This window comes from Erinaceus europaeus, chromosome 7 (genome assembly GCF_950295315.1).
Source record: "Erinaceus europaeus chromosome 7, mEriEur2.1, whole genome shotgun sequence".
NCBI lineage: Eukaryota > Metazoa > Chordata > Mammalia > Eulipotyphla > Erinaceidae > Erinaceus > Erinaceus europaeus.
Genome location: NC_080168.1, coordinates 69,244,858 through 69,260,665, shown reverse-complemented (window position 1 = coordinate 69,260,665; position 15,808 = coordinate 69,244,858). Strand labels below are relative to the sequence as shown.

General features: G+C 41.3%; 1 protein-coding gene across 3 annotated transcripts in view; it reads right to left on the bottom strand.

Annotated features, from left to right (window-relative positions):
* The window catches only part of SACS (sacsin molecular chaperone), a 57,651-nt gene extending 50,351 nt beyond the window's left edge, over positions 1–7,300 (bottom strand). Inside the window, exons 1-2 of one of the 3 annotated variants that reach the window (XM_016192771.2) lie at positions 7,084–7,300; positions 6,859–7,009 (exon numbers count right to left, since the gene is read on the bottom strand). In XM_016192771.2, the coding sequence (XP_016048257.1) occupies positions 6,859–7,009; positions 7,084–7,094 (162 nt within the window). In that variant the 5' untranslated portion in view covers positions 7,095–7,300. Of the gene's footprint in view, positions 1–6,858; positions 7,010–7,083 lie in introns of those variants that run through there. The other 2 variants (XM_060194714.1, XM_060194715.1) reach the window with 2 other exon arrangements.
* Positions 7,301–15,808: the final 8,508 nt, after the last annotated feature.

The window sequence follows — 15,808 nt, the reverse complement described above, 5'->3', positions numbered from 1 at the left end:
AGCAGGGAAGCAATTACAGAAGCCAGACCTTCTACCTTCTGCAACCCACAATGACCCTGGGTCCATGCTCCCAGAGGGATAGAGAATGGGACAGCTATCAGGGGAGGGGATGGGATATGGAGATTGGGTGGTGGGAATTGTGTGGAGTTGTACCCCTCCTACCCTATGGTTTTGTTAATTTATCCTTTCTTAAATAAAAAATAAATAAATAAATAAATAACCTGAGTACTACACAGTGACTTCTTACATAGACTAATATTAAAGAAAAGAGGATGAAGTTTATACTCAACCTATATAATTTTAAATATTCTTGTACAAAATTATGCATACAAGTGGTAAAAGAATCATAGCTGCCTCTCCCTCAAGCAGAGCAGCCCACTCTCTCAACTTGACAGATCATCCAGGCAGAAAATCAATAAAGACATAAGGGAGTTAAGTGAGGAGATAGATAAACTAGAACTATTGGACATTTTCAGAGTCATGCATACCAACAAACTGGAATACACATTCTACTCAAGTCCACATGGGTCACTCTCAAGGACAGACCACATATTAGGCCACAAAGACAGCATCAGCAAATTCAAGAGCATTGAAATCATCCCAAGCATCTTCTCAGACCACAGTGGAATTAAACTAACACTTAGTAATCAACAAAAGATTAATACTAGCCCCAAAATGTGGGAGCTGAGCAGTATACTACTTAACTACTGGGTCAAGGAAATCAAGGAAGAAATTAAAATTTTTCCAGAGTTCAATGAAAATGAAGACACAAGCTATTAAAATATTTGGGACAAAGATAAGGCAGTATTGAGAGGGAAGTTCATAGCCATACAAGCACACATTAGGAAATAAGAAAAAGCATAAATAAACAGCCTGATTGCACATCTTAAAGACTTAGAAGAAGAAGAACAAAGGAACCCTAAAGGAACCAGAAGGACAGAAATCACTTAACTTAGGGCAGAAATCAATAACACTGAAAATAAGAAAACCATACAAAAGATCAATGAAAGTAAATGTTGGTTCTTCCAAAGAGTGAATAAAATCAACAATCCTTTAGCCAGACTCACAAAAGAAAAGGGAGAAGACCCAAATAAATCAGATACTAAATGAAAGAGAAGATATCACAACAGACACAGCAGAAATTCAACATATCATGCGAGGCTTCTATGAACAACTATATGCCACCAAGCTAGAGAACCTAGAAGAAATGGGCAATTTCCTAGATACCTACCAATTTCCAAGACTAAGTAAAGAGGAAGTAAATATGGGATGATCTCACTCTCAGGCAGAAGTTGAAAAGTAAGATCAGTAAAGAAAACACAACTAGAAACTGAACTGGAGTTGGCGTAATGCACCAAAGTAAAAGACTCTGGGCTGGGTGGGTGGGGAGAATACAGATCCAAGAAGGATGTCAGAGGACTTAGTGGGGGTTGTATTGTTATATGGAAAACTGGGAAATGTTATACATGTACAAACTATTGTATTTACTGTCGAATGTAAAACATTAATTCCCCAATAAAGAAATTAAAAAAAAAAAAAGCTCACCAATGTATCCTGGAGCCCCACCTCCCCAGAGCCCTGCCCCACTAGGGAAAGAGAGAGGCAGGCTGGGAGTATGGATTGACCTGTCAATGTCCATGTTCAGTGGGGAAGCAATTACAGAAGCTAAACCTCCCACCTTCTACACCCCACAATGACCTTGGGTCCATACTCCCAGCAGGTTAAATAACAGGAAAGCTATCAGGGGAGGGGATGTGATACGGAGTTCTGGTGGTAGGAATTGTGTGGAACTGTACCCCTTTTATCCTATGGTCTTGTCAGTGTTTCCATTTTATAAAGAAAACTTTTAAAAAATGTTTGAGCAAGAAAATGAAGTCAAGAATGAGAAAAACAAATAAAACCCTAAGCCTAGCAGGACAAATAAAAGAAAATAAATACCTCAAGTACATTGTCAATAAAAATTTCCTGTTAGCAAAAAAAAATTAACTCAGTTTTTTTTCATATATGAAATAGTCTTCTTTATTGTTCATATCAGGAAATAAGTTGTTCTGTAGAAGTAAATGTCTCAAAGAGTCAAAGGTTTAAAAATGTAGTAAACTTTTACCTAAATAATCATAAGTAAAGGTATACACATAATACAACTTAACATAACATAATTTAAAATCATTGATATAAACCAAAATCCTCTTTTGATCTGTATTTCCAAAGTGCACTGCTCAGAACAAAGCTCCATGGACTATCAATAAATACCAGTGGACCAAGTAAATGTGTTTACAATGGTAGAAGTAATCTGGGGGAGGGGGAACCAAGTGCTATATTGATATTTATGGTCATTTCCTTAGAAAGGATTACCGGGCTGGCTGGTTGAGCGCACATGTTATAATGTGCAAGGACCCACGTTCGAGTCACCAGTCTCCACCTGCAGGGGGAAAGCTTCACAAGTGGTGAACCCGTGCTACAGGTGTCTCTCTGTCTCTCTTCCTATCACCCCTCCCTCTCTATTTCTGGCTGTCTCTATCCAATAAATAAATAAAGATAATTAAAAATTTTTTTTAAAAGAATGGATTACCTTAAACCATATTTCACTAACTTTAGTAGCAAAACTTTTTTCATTCATTTTCAAAGAGCATCTTATAGGATATTTCCCCTAGAAATGCACTTTTGGAAGCACAGCTGTAAATATTTTTAAAAAATAAAATGAAGGGGCAAATAAGGATTCTAACCACTTATGTTTCTTTGGCCTATAACTTTCCTAAGATTGGATTTCCTGAAAAGCATTGCTATTCATCTCCTCTTAGTACTCATGCCTATTTCTCATGAAGGCAAACAACAATGTATGTGATCAGCAGCTCAGTGGAGCAATTAATTTGAAAAACAAGGTAACTCCTCAGCAGTCCACTGGGTCAACAGTCTGCAAAGCACTCCTCAAAATTTCGCTAGAAAAATCACCTTGTAACACCCTGCAAGGCAGAGAGGTGAGCACTCACCCCACCAACAATCCAGTACTTCTCACCACCACACTGGCTCACACTTATACTTTTCCCAAGGTTCCTCATATTTAGCCTGTCAGAAGCAGACTGACCTCACTAGTTTTCCTTCCAATAATCACCTATCACTGTTGGTCTGTATCTCAATTTTTTTAACAGCTTCTTTTGTTTTAATTTTTTAATCTTTATTTATTTATTTTGAATTGAGACAGAGAGAAATTGTGAGGGAAGGGGGAAGAGTGGAAGAGAGAGACAGAGAGACCTGCAGACCTGCTTCACCACTCATGAAGCTCTTCCCAAACTGCAAGCAGGGACCAGGGTCTTGAACCCAGATCCTTGTGCACCGTAATGTGTGCACTTAACCAGGTATGCCACTGCCTGGCCACCTCTGTATCTCAATTTTTTTTAACTTTTTAAAAAATATTTATTTATTTATTCCCTTTTTGTTGCCCTGGTCGTTTTATTGTTGTAGTTATTATTGTTGTTATTGATGTCGCTGTTGTTGGACAGGACAGAGAGAAATGGAGAGAGGAGGGGAAGACAGAGAGGGGTGAGAAAGAGAGACACCTGCAGACCTGCTTCACCACTTGTGAAGTGACTCCCCTGCAGGTGGGGAGCCGGGGGCTTGAACTGGGATCCCTACGCCAGTCCTTGTGCTTGGCGCCACATGCGATTAACTAGCTATGCTACCACCCAACTCCCTCTGTATCTCAATTTATAGTAGCATTTCCTACCATGTGATTGCCAACTTCATCTCTAATCTTTCCCTGTTTCTTGGTTCACCATGGTACCTTCTACCCAGTTACTGTGTCAGGGACACTTAGCAAAGGGGGGCCTCTCCCCCTAGGCCACAGGTCCAGCTCATTTCTAGATCTCAAGCACCTGTTTCCTTCAACTTTAACTTGCTCATTTCCTGTTTCAGTTACTCAGACTCTCAAGGTCTCTTGGACTTTTATAACACTGCTATCTCTTCTCTTTACTTTCTATACATCTTGACTGTAGTCCTATTTCTAAAACACATGCCTCAATACTTTGTTACAGCTCACAGTCTATACAGCATTTCCATATACATGACCCCACAGAAGGTTAAAGCTAACCTATTTAAAAATACTTCTCACACAGTAAATATAATCACAGCAACACCACCACTTAAAAATTTAAAAACAGCAGAAATTCTCTAACATGTTCATACAGTGGAATATTCTGCACCAGTGCAAATGAGTTCACTAAGCTCTTGAGATCATTAAGCAATGTAATATCAAGTTTAATTTGGATCTCTCAAAACTTTTCCCTCTGCTCCACTGTCAAGGACACAAAGGAAGTCCTCAAGATTAGAGAGCTACTAGAAAGAACATTTAATGATCAAATAAAATAGTTATCACAAAACTCCTAGTTTGAGACCCAGACACATTTGACATGGAGAAAATGAACTAGGAAGATGCACAACTATAAAGGACAACTTCAGTCTTTCTTCATGGGACAGCAGGCACAATGAAAAACTTAGAAAAGTTCACTCCAGACCAATAAAAGCAAGAGAGAAAAATAAGATGGTAAAGGACCAGAAAGACAGAGAATCCAACAGCAACCCAAAGCAGAAACTAAAAAAGAGTTGTCAACCACTTTTGCTTTCTGTCCATTCTGAAATATTAAGAAATCTAACAAACAGTTCAAATCTAAAAGGTTTGGGGGCAGCGTGGAATTAAAAGGAAAAGAAGGCTAATTCTAAAACTCTAGGAAAGATCTGCTGATATAAAACTATAAAAACGACCCTTTTTGATGGCACGTGTTAGTATTGTTAAATACACCAGTTCAGTAAAAGGCACTCTTTGAATCAGTAGAGAACTGATTCAAACTTGTTTGCTGAGTGAGCCCCACCCTTGACTTCAAAGTTTGTTTAATGGTTTAAGCCTCCTCTGTTTAAAACAATTTTACACTTCGTATCTATTCCCACTGGACATCCTGACTGATTCTCTGTGGCACGGAATAAAGGAGATGGAGAAGGAAAAGGAGGAGGAGGAGAAAGAACTCACAACCTTTGGAATCAGACCCGCCTGGCTTCAAATCCTTATCTGATAGCTTGCCGCTGTGAAAAAAAAAAAAAAATGGACTAGTAATCACTAACTTGTGCTTGGTTATAAGGATCAAATAAGATGTGATCTATGTCTAGAACAAATGTGGAGCACAGTCAGTTGCTCAACAAATGTTAGTCTTAGTCCCCATGCATTTTACTGAAGGACAGAGGAGCAAGCCACCTGTCAAAATTGCCTCTCCAGGCTTGCCCTTTACCTTATAAGTCCAGACTGACAGGCAAACTGAGTAATGCTATGTAGTCTAGACCTTTATACACCAGAGCTCTCAGAATTGAATGGGATCCACTGACCCCCATTCTTACTAAAGATTAGGAAGCAGATATACCACAATGATGAACGTGGCCCCGCTAGTAGGCAGCACAAGTAACAGGGTCTAAGTCACCAAATAGCTTCTTTGCTGTCTACCCATCAACAAAGCCACACAGAAACACAGGATGATCATTCCTCTTCCAAAATCAGACCACCCCACTCTTGTTTATTTGTCAACTGAGCCACTATTTTCTAGGCTGATGTAAGACTGGTGAACATCCCTAGCAGAGCCCACCTAATTCTACAGGGAGTCCCTGCCTCCCACCACACAGGGCTACTTGTTTTGACACCAAAACAGCCCTCATTCTGTATGTCTCCTCCACACCTTCCACATCTCTAATCACAGACTAACTAGACCCTTACCACCTCACACTAGCACAAGTCTCTCACTGGGCCCCTTCATGGACCCACTCATAAGTTCAATATCACATTTCAGAATCTCAAACCACAGGTGCCACACACTCTGCCAAAATTTGTTCCAAATGAGAAAATTCAATACTTGATATGAATTCTTTGGACTCTGTTCAACTTTTTTTCCCCCTCTGGCCTCTTTTAAGTCCTGGAAATAAATGCTCTTTATCATAGAAGTGAAGCCATGCATTAGGATGGAAAAGACAAGTTAGCTTTCAATAAAATGTCTTCAATTAAATTCCTCCCTCAATAAAATTATATTTAGGGCCAAGTGGTGGAACACGTGGTGAAGCTCACACTTTGTCTTTTGCAAAAACTCAGGTTTAAGGCCCCCCCTACACACACACAAATACACCGGCAGGGGCGTAAGGAAAGGAAGCAGTATTCCAAGTGTCCCTCCTCTCTATATAAAATAAAATAAAATATCCCTGGTTCCCACTTCAGGGAGGAAGCTTCATGAGCCATGGACCAGTACTGCTGGTGTTTATCTATCTCTCCCCTGCCTCTCAATTTCTCTGTCTCTATAAAAATTAATTAATTAAAAAGGGGTTTTTTCAAAAAAAAAAAAAAAGGGGGGTATTTTCTCCCACTCTGAAAGGATACATGTGACCACATGCAATACTGCTACTTTTCCAAGTTCTGAGATCTAAGTCATTCCATGTGCACTTGATAAGGTTTAATACAAAGTCGGTCTTCAGAACAACAGTTCTCTAGGAAAGGATGTCCGAAGACCCTTTCAGCTCTAAGTGTCAGCGATGTAAAAAACAGGAGGCAACTTGCAAGCTAGGAGCAAGGGAAGATCAGCAGCAACGCCCCAGTTAAATCGCAGAGCCTGGTAGCTCAGCATGCGCAGTGACCTTTAAGTCATTTCAGTGACGATGCGTCTAAACAATCGGAAAAGCCGCCGCTCTGTCTGCAACGCGCATCAGAAAACTGCATTTTCAGGAAGTGAAGATGCAGACAGAGTAGAGTCCTCTGGATGAAGGCTGGCAGGATGAATGGCAGCGTCAGGCTGCGCGGGCCCAGCACCAGGGCCCCTCCGCCCTCGGGCGCCCCCTCACCTCGCGGTCGCCGAGCCACAACCGCTGCTCCGCCGCCGGGAAGCCCGTCTCCGCACTCAGCTGCGCCTTGAGCTCGCGCACCGTCCCTGCCGCCCGCAGCGCCAGCGTCCTGCAGCCCGCACAGCCCGGGAGCACGGTCACCCGCAGCCACCTGCGCAGAGAAGGAGGCGGTCAGCGCGCCGGCCCGGCCCCGGCTCCCGAGCCCGGCCCCCGGCCCCGCGCTACCTGTCCCCCATTGCGGCCCGGCCCCGCCGCCTCACGCCCTGCCCCGCCGCCTGCAGAACTCCGGCGCCCGCCCGCCCTGCCAGGGCCCCATGGCGCCGCCTGCCCGCCCGGCTCGCGCAGCCCCGGGACTGCAGCCCAGCAGGGGAAACGCCAGAGGAAGCCGGGCCGCCGAGCGCGACCTGCACCGAGGACACGCCCCGCCCGGACCGTTAGACCCGGGCAGCCCTGGAGTGTGGCCACGCCCCCTAAGCGCCCCAGGGCGCCGCCGGATAGGCCAGATCGCGTCTCGCCCCGCCCACACCGCCCCTGCCGCAGGCCCCCGGCCAGCCCACTCCCGCTAGCTGGGATGTCACTCAACTTGGAGGCCCCGCCCCCTCCCTCCCACACTGCTTCTGGCGATGTTAGTCAGCAGGCCCCGCCCCCGCCGTAGTCATCGCCCCGCCCACACCGCTGACTAAGGATGTCATTCATCCGAAAGGCACCGCCCCACGCCTACCCTCCCCCGCCATCTCTGGAGACCCCTGGGCTGAGATCCTCCTTCCCAATTGAAATTTTTCAATTCAATCACTTAATCCCACGACCTTAGTTTAAGGCCAAGTTCCATCTTCAAAGCCTATGCAAGTCACCCCCCTAAACATCTCCCAGAAACGCCGGTGACCCCCTAGCAGAATGCATGCAGTGGTCATTTTCAATAGCCACTATGTCAGACAAATAGCCCAACTTACCTTCTCTTTGTGTTAATATGGACGCAATCACTTTACATTTATTTTTAGTTGTGATAAACTTGCTTTGGGAAATGATGTCATGTTTCTGAATTAACATCCCTGCCATTTGGACTTCCAAAGATGGCATGACTAGCCCCCTGAAGAACTAGAGTAGTGCACTGACTTCACAACATGATTTTGAATCTTTGTATGTTTGAATGAACGGTAGCTGTTTAGTGGCCAGAACCCCTAGATTATTAAGAGTTGGCTTTCCAAGGCAAAATTAGTCAGTTAAGACCTTGAGGGCAAGCATGCTTACATATGTCCAGAAAATATTCTAGAGGGAGTGTGCTCTAGAAAAGAATAAGGTGACTTAGACCTTCAGATGTTGTAAAGCAGACTCATATTGAGCTGTGTTAGCCATCCCAAGGAATGATAAAACCGCATGTGGTTTCTGAATTCTTCCATTTATCATGACTGCTGATTAAACAGAGGTCTTGGAACATAGAAAATGTGGAGACAGAATGAGCTGGCTAAAGTCACTTGTGGATGAAAATAGATTTCCTGCATGTTAATAATTAGTTCTATGCTGTCTTCATCCCAGAAACAATAGTAGGAAACTTATGATATAAATCTATGAAACATTCTGCCATAAAATTGATTAAGTTGAACATGAAAAGGGAAACAGTCTGGACAACAAATGTAACCAAGAATAAAAGACCCCATTTTAATTGACCTTTGCCGCTGTCCACCAGTCATTGCCTTCAGTGTGAGACTTCCTGCCTACCTCTACATTGTCACATCAAATCTCTTCATGGCCTTCACTCTCCACTGTCCCACATTTATTTTTCTTTGTCAGTAGCTAGAAGGAAATATTTCCCTCAACCTGAGAGTATGGATGTCTGATAAACCAGCTGCAGACGGAAAGTGGAGACCAAAGCATCTCCTTAGGGGTAGTCTCCGATCACAGCACAAAGACCTCCAGGTGCAAGTCAGGCACTGTAATGTTATCTTAAATTTCTTTTTAATAAATTAGTGTGCCATATAACATAGCAACCAATGGTGAAAAAAAAAAATAAGAAGAAAGAAAGAAAGAAAAGAAAAAGGCCTGACAATTGACTTCCTTTACCTCAGTATTATAGTGGCCCTTTCCTAAGTTTCCTCTCCATTTCTTTTCCTATATAACCATTAAGTCCCTGTCAGAGAACAAGAGGAGTTTGTAGACACAAGTCAGCCATCTTCTCCGGTTGGTAGCACTTGAAGGAAATTGTGCTTCATTTCACCAAAATTTGTCTCTTGGATGTTGGTTTTACTTGATGAGCAACTAATTCATGACATGTCAGTGGCATGAATGCCACAATACACTTTTCTGTTTCTTCTAGTAACGGCTATTCTTCTAGTCAATATATTTTCTTTCTGGTTTGCTCTCTATTTTTCCCACTTATTGTTTGCTACTTTCTATCCTTCCCCATCTACTTCTGTGTGGTAGTGGATGAAGAGTTATGAACCCAATTCTCAGATCTGCCAATGGGGAGGTTTGTTACACCAACAAGCTCACTCTCTTACCTCAAATCCTTCCTTGTGAGGGGAATGGGACTGTTTCTGAGCTGGGAGGAGTTCTTTTTAAATTATTATTTTTTAATTATCCCCAGGGTTACAATGAATCTACCACCACTCTTGGTATATATACCAGAGAGAGAGAAATACAGAGAAACTGACACACACAGACAGAGAGAGAAAAATTTAGAGGGAATAGGAGACAGACATGGAGGGAGAGACATTTTCAGCACTGTTTTACCTCTCATGAAGCTTCCCCCCTTCAGGTAGGAACCAGGTGCTTGAACCCATGTCCTAGCACATGGTAATGTGCATGCTCTAGCAGTTGGACATCTGGTCAATCCCCAAATTTATTCATTCACAAAAAAAAAATTAATGGTGGGACAAGGAGGTGTTATGCTCAGTTAAATAAAGCAGGTTAAAGCCCCTCCTCCCAACCTGCAGGGGGGGACATTTCACAAGCAGTGAAGCAGGTTTGCAGGTGTCTATCTTTCTCCCTCTCTGTTCCCACATCCCCTCTCCATTTCTCTCAGTTCTATCTAATAAAAATAAAAAGAAGGGGGAAAATGGCTGCAGGGAGCAGTGGATTCTGCAGTGCCAGCACACACTCCCAGTGATAACCCTAGTAGCAATAAAAATTTAAAGTGTTAAGTCTGGAACACTACTTAGATCTGGTTATTGGTAGTGCAGAGGATCAAACTTGAGACATCTTCCTTGAAAATCTTCTGCAATATTGCTGCATATCTCCCTGGCCCTTTTGAGAAGGCTTGGAATATTCTTATTCAATGAATTTATAAATATCTGAACTTGGGGTGATGCTGGAAATGAACAGTTTCATGAGTCTTCATAGTTTCATCTCTGTGTAACACCAATGCCACAGGACATTGGAACTATGAGACAAGGAGACCACGTCTGTGAATTTGTACAAAGCAGCACTTTGCATTTTTTGTTTTTGTTTTTTAACCAGAGCTCAGCTCTGGTTTATGGTGTTGTGGGGGATTGAACCTGGAACCATGGAGCCTCAGGTATGAGAGTCTCTTTGCATAACCTTTATGCTATCTATCCCCACCCGGCTTTGCATTATTCTGTGCTTTATGATGAAGAGGAGCAAGATACCTTCTTGGGCACACAGCAGGGTTTATACCTGGCTGCAGTTTTGCTGTCTTAGAGAACAATTATAGCATCTGGCCAGCAGCCACAAGCAAAGGGGATAGATGCAAAGGGAATCTAGTTAAAAATAGGTTGAGGAAGAGAGGGGTTTGTTTGTTTGTTTGTTTATTTGTTTTTGTGTGTGTGTGTGTGTTTAGTTTTATTTTTAAGGAAATTAGGAATGAATAAAAGATGTATGTTACATAATTTCAAAAGCAAATGAAAGATTCATCTTAAAATCTTACATTTTGTTAGTTTCCTGTAGTGTTTCAAATTTTCTTTTAATAGATATCATTGGGTTAACTTGATAGCTACAAAAGGAAAATTTCTACTGACTATAAAAAAGAATTCTAAAATTTTAAATTATAAAAAGCATCTAATAATATTCAGATGTACCTCTTTTTTCCACAATTGATGTAGACCAAAGTCTAAACAAATTGTATGACTATTCAATAGTTCTTTCACTTCTGAAGAATAACAAAGATCACCAGAGAGCACAATAATATTCTGAGAACCCACCAAGTCACAGGAGAGTGCAAACATGCATGGCTCATGGACAGAGAAAGGCCTAAGGAGAGATTTCAGGGGCTGAAAGCCCATATCTACTTGGGAGCGACTGGTAACAGGCCGGCAGTAAACCAGTTGAGGCACCACCGCTGGTCTGTGTTTTACTAACAAATAAACTGTTGACAGGAAGAGAGGATTCCCTAAGGCTCACCAAATGCAACTGTGAGTCTCCACTGCTACTGTTCCTGGAGGTTGGAGTGCTGCTGACACTGGGGGCAGAGACCTGATCGGCAAGTCAGGAGAAAACATACACTCCCAGTGTTCTGGAAGTGGGGCTGTATGGTGGCAGCTTTTCCACATTGTTCTCTTAAGGAATTTGGAGACAAGTTGAATAATTACCTCAGAAGCCATGGAGTACAAACAGGATTTGTTTAGAAACTCACAGGGCCAAGGACTAGTATATTTCTTGGCTCTGACTGCTGTCAGAGAAGCTGAATTGGGCCTGGGGCTTTGGACCTTTGGGGCATGGGTGTCTCCTTCCATAACCACTGTGATATCTCTCCACCATCCTGTTTTATCTCTAGGTTAATAGCAAGTAATTAAGCTAAAAAAAAATCTACTTATAGTTATAAAGCCCACAGGCCCCCATAGCCTACAGGGAAGATAAAGAACAAAAGAGAACAGCCATCATGTTTCACCTCAAGGATTGAGACAACATTGAAACAACTATTAATTTCCATAACTGTGAACTCTTTAAGTACTGTACTTAGACACAAGTCAATCCAGGCAAGTGTGATTAGTGAATTGAGTAGTACTAAGAGAGGGACCTCATATCACACCATATACAATGGTTAAACCAAGAAGAAACATTGAAGAAGTGAACCAGGACAAAATTCCAGATAACACCTCCCCAAAAGTAGGAGCACATAAGAATGCAGACAAGATCCAAACACTAATTCAAGCATTAGTCAGAAAGTGATGAAAGAGTTTGAAAGTAATATCAGAAATGTGGAAACATCAAATGAAACTCTGGAAGAAAACACTATCTATCTCAAGGTGATAAGAGAGTTGAAAGCTGAAATAGCTGACCTAAGGGCACAACTAGGTGAAAAAGCTAATACAGTATGGGAACAGGGTAACAAAATAACAGAGCTACAGAAAACAATAGATGGGAGAGAGAATAGAATAAGTGAGGCAGAAAACAGAATTAGCAAGATTGAGGATGAATTAGAGAAAACTAAGAAAGAGCTCAAAAAGAGATTAAGAAATATAGAAAATACCAACAGAGACATATGGGATGACTTCAAAAGAAGTGGTATATGCATTATTGTCCTAACAGTGGAAGAAAGAGGGAAGGGAAGAAAACATTCTACAGGATATAATAAGAACTTCCCTATTCTAGACAACATAAAAGACATACAGGGTCAAGAAGCCCAGAGGATCCCAAACAGAATTAACCCATACTTAAAGACACCAAGAAACAACACATTTAGAATGAAAAGGAATAAGGATAAAGAAACGATCCTGAAGGCTGTAAGAGAAAAACAAAGAGTCACCTACACTGGAAAACCCATAAAATTAGCAGCAGATTCCTCCACACAGACACTAAAGGCCAGAAGAGAATGGCAAGATGTTGTTTTCGATGGGTTATGTTGTTTTTGCCGGGCTGGCTTCATGGGCGGGTAACAGACGACCAGGGACTCATGGTTGAGCTATAGGCAGTATCTCTTTATTCATGCAGGACGCAGCGCAATCTAAGCCGAGCTGAGCTAAACTAAAGGTACTGTAAAACTCACAATGCTGTCTTTATATATACTTGCAAAGTAGGGTGGAAACAGGATGTGACATAGAGAGGGTGGAGAGAAAAGTGACTGGTGAAAATCAGAGTGTGACAAGGAGGGGGCAGAGCAGGCGAGACTCCTATCACTGAACCACCAATGCCCTGGAGAGAGGGTGGTACTTGTTAACAGTGGTTATGTAAATAGAATGAAGTGGTTATGAAAATAGAATAGTGTTAAGCAGGGGGGATTTAAACCAAATGAAACAGAAGGGGTCTCATGCATACCAACAGCAAGATATCTAGCAAGTGCTCAATGAGAAAGGCTTTCAACCAAGACTACTGTATCCTGCTAGACTGTCATTCAGACTAGATGGAGGTATAAAAACCTTCTCAGACAAGCAACAGTTGAATCAACTGTCACCAAGCCAGCCCTGCAAGAAGTTCTGAAAGGTCTCCTATAAACAATCATATCATCATAAACATGTCATATATCATAACACTTTAAAATTTTAGACTAATGGCATTAAAATATATTAATTCCATAAGATCTATAAATGTCAATGGCTTGAATTCACCTATTAAGAGGCACAGAGTAGGAAGACGGATCAGAAAACACAACCCAACCATATGTTGTCTGCAGGAATCCCACCTATCTCAACAAGACAAACACAGACTCAAAATGAAAGGATGGAAAACTATAATACAAGCCAATGGACTACAAAAGGGGGGGGCAGAAACAGTTATTCTCAATCTGACATGATAGACCTTAAAATAAATAAAATTTTAAAAGTTAGGAATGGACATTTCTTTTTTTAATTAATTTTTTTATAAAATGGAAATGCTGACAATAACATAGGATAAGAGAGGTACAATTCCCACCACCAGAGCTCTGTATCCCATCTCCTCCCCTGATAGCTTTCCTATTCTTTAACCCTATGGGAGTATGGACCCAGGGTCATTATGAAGTACAGAAAGTGAAAGCTCTAGCTTCTGCTTCCCTGCTGAACATGGGCATTGATAGGTGGATCCATACTCCCAGCCTGCATTTCTCTTTCCCCAATGGGGCAGGGCTCTGAGGGAGCGGAGCTCCAGGACATATTGGTGGAATCATCTGGGAATGGACATTTCTTAATGCTCAGAGGATCAGTCAATCAAGAGGACATAGCGATTATTAACATCTAAGTGCCCAAGAATAAGTCATCAAAATACATCAAACATCTACTGAAAGAACCACAGCAATATATTAACAGCAATACAGTAATAGTAAGGGATTTTAACACCCCTTGGATGTTAGACCATTAAATACTTAGAGGAAAATATTGGCAGAACTTTTTTCCATATAAATTCTAAAGGCATCTTCAATGAAATGAATCCAGTTATAAATAAAAAAAAAAAAGATGAACAATAAACACAAAGCAGAACCTGGACAGCATCTGGTGTATTGCACCAAAGTAATGGACTTTGGGGTAAAGGGGAGAGTTCAGGTCCTGGAATATGATGGCAGAGGAAGACCTAGAAGGAGGTTTAATTGTTATGTGAAAAACTGAGAAATGTGAACAGGGGTAGATGTCATAATGGTTATGCAAAAAGACTCTTATTCATGAGGCTCCAAAGTCTTAGGTTCATGGTGAATTCACCTTCTTTACCCCATGTTGGCTGGAGCTCAAAGATATCATGTTAAGTGGGATAAGTCAGAGACAAAGGATGAATACAAGATGATCTCACTCACAGACAGAAGTAGAAAAAAAAAAGATCAGAAGGAAAAACTCTAATCAGAACTTGAACTGGAGTTGTTGTACTGGAGCAAAGTAAAAGACTCTGGGGTGGTGGGAAGGTTTTGGGTCCTGAAACATGATGGCAGAGGAGGACCCAGTGGGGGTTGTATTGTTATGTGGAGATGTTATGCATGTACAAACTATTGTATTTTACTGTTGAGTGTAAACCATTAATCCCCTAATAAAGAAATTTTAAAAAATAGTTCTATCACTTCTATAGATGTACTGCTAGTCTGGATATATAACATAATAGTTATGCAAAAAGACTTTTATACCCAAGTTCTGAGGGTCCAGATTCAAGCCCCACCACCATCAGCCAGACTAAGTAGTGCTCTGGGGGGAAAATAATGATTATTAAATAAGTATATATACATGCTTGGTATGCAGTATGCAGTTTACTTAAAATACTCATCAGTTCAAAAACTATTGGGGGCAATTGAATGTCTTACAAATATTTATGTTGTCTCAGTCCCAGAAACAATAGTAGGAAGCCTATTTCATACACCTATGTTTTACAATGTAAAATAGATTAAACTGAACTTAAGGAAAAGAAGTAGTCTGAGCAGCAACTCTAACTAAGGTAGAGAGACTTAATTTTAATTCTTTTTTTAATATCTTTTTTGTTTTTAATTTTTATTTTATTTCATAGAACAGAGAAATTGAAAGGAAAGGGGAGACAGAGAGGAGCAAAGAGAGACAGACACCTGCAGCACTGTTTCACCTCTCATAAAGTTTCCCCTCTGATGGTAGGAACTGGGGACTTGAACCTAGGTCCTTGCACATGGTAACATGTGCACTCAACTTGGCATGCCACCACCAGGCCCCTCAGTTTTAATTCTTAAGTGAGCCACTATGCACATTTCCTTAATGTGATGGCTTATGGCAGTGTTGGGAATTGATCTTAAGAACTCACAGCCTCAGGCATGAAAGCTATTTGAATAACCATTATGCTGTTTCCCCAGCTCCACTTTTCTAAAAACATTATGATTTTCATTTCATCAGTAGTGAGTTATTTGGTTATTTGACTTTTAAGTCTCTGATCACTTTCTGTTTTCTAGATATTTTCCAGTTTGTGTTTAAATAATCTGAAGAAACTATAAATTAAAAAAATGATATCCTAGCAGAGAGATATTGGCTATTTTCAGAAATCTCTGACATATATCTTTCCAATCAGCCACCAAGTCGAGTGCTTCACCGTTTTTAGTAGCATTAGAATGCACATCTCTTTGAGGGTCGAGGAGGTGATGCAGTAG